General features: G+C 34.2%; 1 protein-coding gene across 1 annotated transcript in view; it reads left to right on the top strand.

Moving 5' to 3' along the window:
- Positions 1 to 11582, top strand: part of GPR180 (G protein-coupled receptor 180) — a 27797-nt gene extending 16215 nt beyond the window's left edge. Inside the window, exons 4-9 of the mRNA XM_006769579.2 lie at positions 1 to 168; positions 312 to 361; positions 3616 to 3773; positions 7059 to 7250; positions 9136 to 9213; positions 10248 to 11582. The exon at positions 1 to 168 is cut by the window's left edge and continues 5 nt beyond it. Of these exons, the coding sequence (XP_006769642.1) occupies positions 1 to 168; positions 312 to 361; positions 3616 to 3773; positions 7059 to 7250; positions 9136 to 9213; positions 10248 to 10406 (805 nt within the window). The 3' untranslated portion in view covers positions 10407 to 11582. The remainder of the gene's footprint in view (positions 169 to 311; positions 362 to 3615; positions 3774 to 7058; positions 7251 to 9135; positions 9214 to 10247) is intronic.
- The last annotated feature ends 343 nt before the right edge of the window (positions 11583 to 11925 follow it).

Here is an 11925-nt window from a genome sequence, read left to right on the forward strand (position 1 = left end):
ATTTTTCCTCCTAGTCCTAGTGTACTTTGTGATTGCTTGCATTTATGCTCAATCATTGTGGCAGGCTATTCATAAAGGAGGACCCATGCACATGATTTTAAAGGTTCTGACAACTGCATTGCTGTTACAAGCTGGTTCAGCTTTAGCTAATTACATTCATTTCTCCAGGTAACTTCCAACCACTAAAACTGTGTTCATCATTACGTCTAATTAATCCTAATTAGTCCACCAAAATTATGCTTGATTTGTTTATAAACACTTTTTTTTCACACTTGTAATTTATACTGATACTCTCCTCTTCAATTCCTCAGTTACTCCAAAGATGGAATAGGGTTACCTTTTATGGGAAGTTTGGCAGAAGGTGAGCATCTTTTTGAGCCTTTTATTTATTTTTTAATGTAAACTTGCTATCTACTTCTTGTTTGTTTTTCTTTTTTGTAAATTATTTCTGTCCTAATACAATTTTTCTATTCAAGGTTGGTTTGAATTTAACATGACTGAACACAGGGCTACAGTTTTAGTTCCCATATACCCTATTTAGTTTCTTCTTAATAATAGGCAATGTGTGTAGTTGTTCATTGGTTTTAGAACATATTCATGTGTTCTTCCATTTGATCCTCAATAAAACCTCAGTAAGGTATAGGTTTGCTTATTCCTTTTGCAGACAAAGAATCAGGGCTCAGTGGCATGAAGCATATTTCCAAATGTCAGTCAGCTGTTGAGTGGCAGAGCCAAGACTCAGACGCAAGTTTTCTGACCCAGAACTGACGTTTTTTTCCTATTTTAACCTGTTTTTTAACTTTTTTTCCTCTTTTCTGACCCACAGCCATAGAGTATAACTGAGCTGACCTTGCAGCTTTGCCTTTGATGGGCTTCTATGTGTTTTGCCTGTTTAGGCCTCAATTTCCTCATCTAAAATGCATAAGCTAAATTATTTAAGCTCTGTCCAGCTTTAAAATATTCTCTGTTTCTAGTAAACATTCAGAGTCATCTAAGACAAAAGAGTGTGAGAAACTTTGGGGGTAAAAAGGGCTCTAGATAATGTTAAAAAGGAGAAGCAGCTCTTGTTCATGCCCAAGAGAGGAGCAGTACACACTCTCTTCACAAGGAAAATGAAAGGTTCTAGAAGATTTTTAGAAACTTAAAATAGACAGCAAGTGTCTACACTGTGTATCTTCACTGTGGGTTAAAAAGCAAGCTTTTTTTCAAAAAAAATACGTTTATTGATTCAGAGGGGAAGGGAGAGGGAGAGAGAAATAGAATCATCAATGATGAGAGAGAATCATTGATCAGCTGCCTCCTGCAGGCCCCACACTGGGGATCGAGCCCACAACCCAGGCATATGCCCTGACTGAGAATTGAACCTTGACCTCCTGGTTCATAAATTGATGCTTAGTCCTAGCCAGTTTGGCTCAGTGGATAGAGCATTGGTCTGCGGACTGAAGGGTCCCGAGTTCAATTACTGCCAAGGGCACATGCCCAGGTTGAGGGGTTGATCCCCAGTTGGGGGCAGGAAGCAGCCAATCAATGATTCTCTCTCATCATTGATGTTTCTATCTCTCTATCCCTCTCCCTCTCTGAAATCAATGAAAATATATTTTAAAAAATAAATAAATAAATCGATGCTTAACCGCTGAGCCATGTTGGCTGGGCAAAGCAAAAGTCTTTTTTTTTTAAAATAAAACTGCAGTAAATCAATATGATTCATTTTGGTAGTTTTGACAACAGGTTTGGTTAGTTAAATGGTTAAAATTTTAAGATTTTTAATCAAATCCCACAGAATGGACTTTTTGTATAATCTGTGTATTTTACCTACAATTAATTATTTTTTAACAACAAATAAACATTTTTACCTATCCTCAAAGTTACAGTATTATATCAATACTAGAGGCCCAATGCATGAAATTTGTGCAAGAGTAGGCCTTCCTTCCCCTGACTGCCAGCACCAGCTTTCCTCTGGCACCCGGGACCAGGGGTACCCTCACAACACTGGCTTCGTCTGGAAGGTCATCCGGAAAGACATCCGGTCTAATTAGCATATTATGCTTTTATTATTATAGATGTGTATATCACTTCTCGGCCTTTTGGCTAAGATCAAGTGTATAGATGTGTATAACGTAGTATGTAAAGAAATGAACCAGAAAAGTCAGGTGTTTTTTCCCCCCAGGTATTTGTTTTTGCAGATTAGCAACTTATGTAGGAATATTTCTTTGGCTATGACTTCTTTAAGTAACTGAATATGTACTTGTGAAATGCTTAATAAAAATAATTAGCATTATAGTAATTTAAAATTTATGAAAGAAAACTGATCTGAAAGGCTATATTTTATCTCACTCAAATGTAGTGACAGTTTATTATCAGAATTCATTATTACAAATATATAAGCATAAATGTAGAGTATCCAGTTTTAATTTGAATGGCAGAGCAGTGGGGAAATGTGTCAAAATATATATGAAAAATATATATATATAATAGGTTTTTGGCAGGTTTTTGGCTTGTAACTTTTAAATATAAGTATTAGACTATAACTAGTTTTATCTGTTTCTCCAAGAATTTCTTTACATAAAAGAAGTTAAAAGTTGTAGACCTCAAAGTTACGGATGGCAATTTGAAAAAAGTTTTATTTTGTTAAATTGTGATCACATATTCATTCTAAAATCCAGATTAAAGTACACTATGAAAAGTGATAATCTCTTTGAAATCAGTAAATACTCTTCTAAAATTAATAGGCCTTGAATTATTTATAGGTTATTTTTTTCTTGTGGCGCTGAGCAGGGTGCATGCAGGGGATTTTGTTGCATCCTCTTTAAAGTAGCAGGCTTTCCCTGCAGTGTACGTGATGGCCACCTGGTGGCACATGACACTAATGCGTGGAGTATTTTATTTGTCTCAGGACTCTGACACTGAAGCCAACATAATTGGATGTTACTGCAGCTATGTGTTTTATTGTCATGCTATTTCTTATGAATAGTTTTAGAAAATACTCTTCAAATTATAGTTCAGCCATCAAAAAAAATTAGCAACTGAAAAATGAAGGCACCAGTATTCTTTACATGGCAGAAATTATATTTAAAATTGGTTTCTTTTAATAAGCAATGAGCTATAAACAGGATTATGTACTTAAAGAAGCTAAGAAAAATGGGAAACAGAGATTTAAAGTTTTTTTAAATATATTTTTATTGATTTCAGAGAGGAAGGGAGAGGGAGAGACAGAAACATCAATGATGAGAATCTTTGAGATAAACATCAGTGATGAGAGAGAATCATTGATTCGCTGCCTCCTGAATGCCCCCAACTGGGGGTTGAACCCACAACCCAGGCATGTGCCCTTGACCAGAATCGTAAATGTGTTATTGGCGTGCATGTCCATGTACTAAAACAGGAGTATTGACCTTGCTTTAACTATTCTCATAAATGTTTACAAATTTAATGGCAAAATTTTTCTTTTTTAAGAATTGTTACATATGAATATATCTTATTATTGAATTTCATCAGTTCTCTTTGAAAATGCCCATCTTTTTGTAGTTTAAAAGTTAATACTAGTCTCAACTCAAGAGGAACCACATTCTTTGTATTATGTAAACTTGGTTATCTTTGGTTTTCATTTCCCATTAGTTTTTGACATCACTTCCCAAATTCACATGTTATTCCTACTTCTGAGTCTATGCATGGGCTGGACAATAGTCAGAATGAAGAAGTCTCAAAGCAGACCTCTGCAGTGGGATTCTACTCCCGCGTCCACTGGCATTGCTGTGTTCATTGTCATAACACAGGTGAGTATTGGCACTCAGTGTTTCTGCTTTTCAATATTCAGAAATGCAAATCTAGATGTATCTCGTATCAGAATTGAATCTTGGGACCCATAAGTAATTTGTGTCCTTTTATTTATTTATTTTAAATATATTTTATTGATTTTTTACAGAGAGGAAGGGAGAGGGAGAGGAATACACAGTTAGAAACATCGATGAGAGAGAAACATCGATTCCGCTGCCTCTTGCACACCCCCTACTGGGGATGTGCCTGCAACCCAGGTACATGCCCTTGACCGGAATCAAACCTGGGACTCTTCAGTCCGCAGGCCAACGCTCTATCCGCTGAGTGGAACCAGTTAAGGCATTTGTGTCCTTTTAAAGTGTGAATTTAAAAAGTCATAGATCAAATAACCTGTTAATCTTCTTAGTTCTGAATTTGTTTGTAATTTACCTGAATTTGTGCTTCCTATCCCTTATTCAAGTACAATATATTTGATACTAGGTTACATTTTTATTTCCTACTTAATAGTTTTCTTTTCATATTTTCTAGCACATAGTAAGTACTCAACACTGAAGGAGTGAATCAGTGAATTTAAAATTCATTCACTGGCAAGGATCTGTAGGTTCAATTTTTCTACTTTATGCATGACATAATTTAAGTGAATATCTGAGATCAATGAAAAAGCAAAATGTAGTATAAAAAAAGAATGGAATCTTGTTTTTAAAAACAATTACGACAACAAATTTCAGGTTCTAGAAAGGTCCTCTGTGCCTTTTTTCTCTCTATAGCGATAGTACAGAGGTTATTCTACAGTCTCCATATGCCTGTGTGCAATGGCTTTATGAAAGTTAAGAGGAAAGGTACAAACATAAAAATTTGTACTGAGTTTGTAACCATCATTGGCTATAGATAAAAATGAAATATACCCTGGGCTCTGTCAATGACATTATAATCTAAATTTTAATGCATTGAATAGTTGCAAAATTCATTAAGGAATGATAAGGTCTGTGCTTCATTCTTCCCTGTACTTCTAGTATTTAGTAAGTACAGTAGGTTCAGAATGAAGTAGGTGTCTTGAATTTACATGATTGAATTTAGAAAGAGACTATATCACAGATATGGTATTTAGAAAGAGATAATGCCGGGAAGGGAAGGTTAATGAGAAAGAAGGTGGGGGTGGGTGGAGGTTGGGTGGTTAGGAAGTGATTAGCCAAAGAACTTGTATGCATATATGCATAATCCATGAACACAGACACTAGTGTGGTACAGGGCGGGGGGAGGGAGGGGGACTAGAAGGGGTCCAATGGGGGAAAACGGAGACATATGTAACATCTTTCAACAATAAAGATGAAAAACTGAATTAGAAATAAGTAAAACAAGGACAAGACTCTACCAACTTAATGTGTTTGACTCAGGATTTGTGGAATGTAGTGTTAATATCAGGTTAAATTCTCATGTCTCAATAACTTTTTTAAAAATTTAAATTTTTATGTCATTGTAATTTAATTTGATTATCCTGGACAAATACAAATTAAGAATTGAGATTATGACACTACCCTAGACTGTATGTGAGCATTTGTGAAGAATACATTAGACCTAACTCAACAACTCAGACAAGGTGAATGATGCAACCAGAGACTATATGAATACTTATGTATATTCCATAGGTCATGTAGTCACATACATATATGAAAATATGGGAGTTCGAATTGTAAAAATGTGAGTCATGGGAATTGGTAGGGTTTTTTTCTGCTTTATTGCAGTATAATTGACAAGTAAAAATTATATATATTTAAGATGTACATGTGATGTTTTGGTATACATATACATTGTGAGATAATTATAAACATATTCATTACCTCACATACATAGCAGGAAATGGTAATTCTATAATAGCACTTTTTTGTTGTAAAAGTTAAGTTTGAAATGGAGGATGGGAGGATAAGGGGTGAGTGGATTGTAATATATGGTGACAGACGATTTGACTTTGGGTGGTTGGCACACAGTGCAGTATACAGATCTTGTAACAGAAATCCACACCTGAAACCTGTTTGATCCTATTAACCAATGTCACCCCAATAAATTCAATGACAAAAAAAAGAAATGTGAGTTAAGAAATCAGATGGGTATAATTGGGTAAGTGGAGGAGTAACATTTTCAATAATACAGAGCAAATATTTAGTCCAAGAAGGAAATTCATGTGTGCCAGATAACAAAGGAGATCACCTATCAAGAATGATAGCAAGATTTGAGAATGAGAAAAAGAAGAGGTTCCTCGTTAATAAGGTCTAAGAATTGGAATTAATACTTGAGGGTTTGTTTTTTTTTAAAATATATTTTATTGATTTTTAACAGAGAGGAAGGGAGAGGAATAGAGAGTTAGAAACATCGATCAGCTGCCTCCTGGTGCCCACAACCAAGGTACATGCCCTTGACCGGAATCGAACCTGGGACCCTTCAGTCCGAAGCCCGACGCTCTATCCACTGAGCCAAAACAGTTAGGGCAATACTTGAGTTTTTATGTGAATTCTTTGGAAGCCACAGAAGGCACAATTCTGAGATCTGGGTTGGAAGTGAAGGAAGCACAGAGGCTTACTGATTATTATAGTAATTTATTTAAGTGACTGATGTTTGGTAAAGATGGAAGGAATAGGAACAGATTTCTACTGACTAGCAATAAACAGAACAGCTTGATGAGGAACTTGCTGAGCTTTTTGCTTTTACAGTAACAATATGGGAGAAAAAGAAGTAAGGATAAGTAACTGTGCTCTTGGTGTTTATAATGAATATTAAAAATATATTCTCCTTTACCCAGGAAGGTTACCATGGAAAAAGAGTAAAATCTGAATCAGCAATTCCAACCTATTTCTGGATTACAATAAATACTGAGATATTTGGAAGTTATCCTGAGATAGTAGGCTTGAATGCAGGACAGTTTGATTTTGAATACGGTGTTGAAGAAAAAGATGGATTTGTAGCAAAGTTTATATTTATTCTCTTAATCATTTCAACTTATTTTTATTCTTATAGATATCTTATTTGAGTCATGATAGCAACAGCATTTTTTATCTTTTGTATGTGGTCTCATTTGGGAATCGTTTTCTCTAGCTTAGGGTATCAACAAGGAAAAGACTGCATGTGCTTTATTAACTGACAACTTTATAGTCTGATAAGTCTTAGAATCTCTTGGGAATGTTGGTATGTTTAAATGGATGTTTAAAATAGTTTAAAAGTGCTAATTGTAAGCAGATACGGTTTTTTTTTTTCTCAAAATGTATTTTTTATTTATTTTTTATTTTTTGCAGAGTATTTTGCTACTTTGGGAACAGTTTGAAGAGACCAGTCCTCACAGCTATTATTCACACCACAACTTAGCAGGGATCCTGCTAATCATTTTAAGAATTTGCCTGGCATTGTCATTGGGTTGTGGACTCTACCAGATCATCACAGTGGAGAGGAGTACCCTGAAAAGAGAGTTCTACATCACTTTCGCCAAAGTACGGGTTTGGTTAGAAAATGGCTTCTGATTATCAGCTTTGTTCTGCTTTCTTTAGGAAGTATATAGGCAACTACATGCCAACACTCCTTAAACTTTTATTATGTGCCAGGCACTACTGTAAGCCCTTTATGTGCTTATTTAATCTTCACAACCTATGACATGTGGATGATACTATCCTCCTTTTATAGAACCCATAGAACAGTGGTTTCCATGTAATTTTTGGCAGGTCAATTTTGTCTGGTTCATGATTTCTTTACCAATAGGGAATTGACATTTTTCTGTAGTATCAGAATTTTAAAAAATTTTTAAATTAGAATACAGTTTACATTTCTCAAAAAACAGTTACTAGTTGACTATTACTAGATACTGTTACTCAGAATTATGCAGTGATTTCAAACAAATTGTGAGGAGCTATCCATTGGCATAAGCAGATAGGTCAGGAAGCTGAGTCCATATTATGTTTTAGCCATTTCACTGCCTCCATGTGAGATGTCCACTTCATTCCCCCACTGTCCTTCATATGCTAGTGAGATCTAAAAGCAAATTTGATTTTTTTCTATACCCATCTAATAAAGGGAAAGATCAGGAGAGAGGTTGGGCAGTGACACTGCAAGCCTTCCTCCGTAGAAGGTTATGTTTTCCTGTCAGATTGAGAGAATCCATATTCCTTCATCGTGACAACTTTAATAGCACTCTGATGAGCTGTTCCTCAGCCCACCTTGCTCCACAGAGATCTCTGAGGAGTCAGAGGCCGCGGTGGAAGAGGGGCCAGACTCCTTTATTCCTGGTGCACAGTTTCAAGCGGCTGCAGCCTAGAAACCTAAACAGGCAAGGAAAGGCCATTTTGCTTCCGAATTTTTACAGGAAAACAGTGCTTATTGTTTGAAAGATGGTTATATATTTAAGATGTTTAAAAACCAATTTCTTCTTTGTTTTATGTTTAAAACAATATCGAACTCTTTCATTGAACCTAAACATTTATTTTTATATATTATAATTTAACTTTTGAATGGGTTCAAACATTCAAAAGTACTTAAAGAGTAGCAAAATATGTTACTTACCTGTCTTCCATCCACTCAATTATCACCTCCTCATATAATCACTGCTGTTTTAATTCATCCTCCCAGAGAATTTTTAATATATAATTCTATGTTTTTCCCTTCTTTTTATATAAGAGGTAGCATAGTAAACATGCTTTCTACATCTTTTTCCCCCTTATTTTCAATATACTAAGCATCTCAACAACTATTATTTATTAACTTATTATTTTATTTCAAATTTAATTTTGGAAAAGAGAATATGTTGCCAAGGTTTTAGGAAAAATAGAAAAGAGATTTTTGAAAGGTACAATGTTAAAAAGCTTCCCATTCTTACTTGTCCAGTTCCACTCTCTTTTGTACTAACACCCTCAAACAGGTAACCACCATCAGTCACTTTTTTGTGTATTCTTTCACAATTTCTTTGTGTGTGTGTGTGTGTGTAATCAGTGATTCTCATCATTGATGTTTCTGTCTCTCTCCTTTCCTTCTCCCTTACTCTCTGAAATTAATAGAAATATTTTTTTAAATATAAATATACAGTCTTATTTTTTTACAGAAATATACATTTGTACATTGGTTTTCTCAATTACTGATTTGTTACTTAATATATTCATAGTGTATCAAAATGTCCAAATGTAGATTTAAGATTTTAAATACTCTAGAAAATTTGATTAGAAACAAAGTAGCAACAGCAAATTTATTTCTACCTTTTTATTACAAATTCTCTCAAGTCTGGTTGATATCAATCAAGACCTCTTAAATATGCCTACTGTGTTTTATCTGGTACATTCTGAAAATAAAGACATAGCTGCACTTACTTGACTTACTTTTCATTTGTTTCAGGGCTGTGTCTTGTGGTTTTTATGCCACCCAGTTCTTGCATGCATATCTTTCATGTTTAACGACTACCAAAGAGATAAGGTAAGTAGTATATATGAGCAAAATAGTTTTTGGTAATTCTTATTGGGCCTATTTATCCTTTCAGAGGCTTCTTGAGCTCTTCAAAATAAAACTTTGAAACAAAATACTGAACTGGTGAGGGTATAATTTAGAAGTTTAAAATATAAAAGACAAATTTTTAAATTTAGTTTATAAGCAAAATGATGGAAAATAGTTTTGTCATGCATATTATAACCTATTTCATAGTGCCGTTCATAAATTAGAGGATTCATAACACATCTTTGATAAGAAAAATGTTTGCTGTGTAACAGTAAAAATCAAGATAGATTTATAAAAATCAGTCTAGTTGCTTTCCCAGACTGTGGACTGGAGTGCCATGTGCAGGTGCACCACATTTTGATTGTGTTGATACCTACCTTGTTAGGTGAACAGCTCCATCATTTCCAAGTGGAGTTCTGCCAGGAGCCCTTCACAAGCAGTGCAGTATATGCTTGAACTCACAAATGTGTCTTGAGCCTAAGGTATTTACAAAGAGTAAGTAGATAGGAAGGGAGTCTACAAAAATAGAGAAGCAACTTGAGGATTTTTGAAAGGACTCGGGGCATGTTTTATTCCCATTACTAGATTAGCCGGGAGCCAGGTTTTTCTCATTACTTTCTGTAGTGCATGCACCGTAAGGAGAGAATGGCATAGCATATTACTCTTTTCTGTCTTATTTTGCTGTCTATAGAATGTTAAAGGAATTTAACCTTTGAACAATTATAGTTCTGAACATTAGTCATATTTTCCTATTGAAAATGAATTTGATAAAATGTACCCATGGAGAGATGAATGATCGTGTGTGTACATATGCAGGGTGGGGCAAAGCTGTGAGTACACAAAGCACAGGGTTTATTCTTATACTATTTATTAATGATTGTGTTATTTCCCATATGAAAATTGTAAACCTACTTTTGCAATATCTTATATGTATATATAAAGTACATATAGGTTTGTGATTCATTGAATTCTCTGTTTTGCACGCAGTAAAAGCATTCTCTTTCTGTTCTTTTCAGGTTATTACAATAGGTGTTATCCTTTGCCAGTCTGTTTCCATGGTTATTCTTTACAGACTCTTTCTGTCCCACAGTCTGTACTGGGAAGTTTCTTCACTCTCCTCAGTAACACTACCACTGACCATATCCTCTGGACACAAAAGTCGGCCTCACTTCTGATACTTGATTTTCTTTAAGGAAAAGTGAATTGATTAAACAGAGTGCAATAAGGATCCAAATACACTGACTTTTTTTTCATACTTTGGTATGAAAAATTGAACATAGAGAGCAGAGCATGTTATTTATACAACTGCATTTAAGCAGTACCAAAACTGAAAAAGGAAATAAATGAAATGTTTTGAAAAATACTTAAACTTTGAAGAGTATTGTTATAAGGTGATTTATGTGATTTCCATGTGGAAATAAAGATGGAAAAGAATTATATGATATTTTGGTAAGAGATTCACCAGTTATAATGCCTCATTTTATTTCAATAGTTAACTCAGGTTTGATAGTCTTATAAAAAGTAATCAGTTAAATGATTACTTGCTTATACATATCTGAACTAATTCCAGTTATGAAATCAGTTTAGTACACTGATTAAAAACTACTTCTTTTTAATGCTTTAAAGAAAATGCATTTCATATTGGAGTTTAAAGGAATTGAAAGTAAAATTCAGAAAATAAATATAAATTATATTCATAGTTAAATGAATAAGCTTTTGTTCATTTGTGGGTGGGGGTTTTCTCCATTTTCTTCAATCATTTTGCTCTAATTCCAGTTTTAGTTTGATTAGCAAAGAGTTTTGGACAGTTTATGAAAAATAAAATTAGATATATTACATGTGTTTTAAGGACAAAGGGTTTTAAAACCTGAGTATTTAGGTAAAGGGACAAGCAGTTTTACATGTTAAAAAAGAAAGAAGGAAAAAATACTATGTGATATGGTACTAATTTAATCCTGATATAATTCATTTCTCTTACATTGAATCCCCAATCATAATTAAGCCATATACACAGATTAAATTAACAGAAGCATTTCACATAAATGTTGGTTTCACTCATCAACTACCTATGAATTCCTGCCCAAGGATACTTAATCAGGATTAAATTTTCTATGAATAATTGAAAAACAAAATACTCACTGGATTTGTTATAATCCATATTGGCAATGGAATCTAAGTAGTTGCCATCTTGAATCCTTAGTAATAAAGCAATATTTTTTTGTGTCTGTTATGCCCCTGTATTGAATATGATAGCTAAAATGTACTCTATCAAGTGCCTGTTTAAAGAATTGCTAAATGGTTGTTAAAACCTGCAATTATATAAAATGAGTATTCCCATTAATGGTCACTGATTGGAAATTATTCCGTTTCTGTTTGTCACGCTGTTCAGGTCTGTTCATTTTTACCTCTGGCTTATTGTTAAAGATTATTTTAATCTACTTCCATGTATTACATGTTTAAGCAAGAACTGGTGCACTTGCCATAGCCGGGTGGCTCAGTTGGTTGGAGTGTCGTTCAATATGGCCAAAAAGGTTTTGGGTTTGATCCCCAGTTGATGTTTCTCTCTCTCTTTCTTAAAAAAAAAACACACAAAAACAAAAAACAATAAACATATCCTCTGGTGGGGATTAAAAAAAAAATGGTGCACTGATCTGGTAATTAAACTTTTTAGTTAAAATAATGTAGTGCAACTTA

The sequence above is a fragment of the Myotis davidii genome, unplaced genomic scaffold, assembly GCF_000327345.1.
Source record: "Myotis davidii unplaced genomic scaffold, ASM32734v1 scaffold419, whole genome shotgun sequence".
Taxonomy (NCBI): Eukaryota; Metazoa; Chordata; class Mammalia; order Chiroptera; family Vespertilionidae; genus Myotis; species Myotis davidii.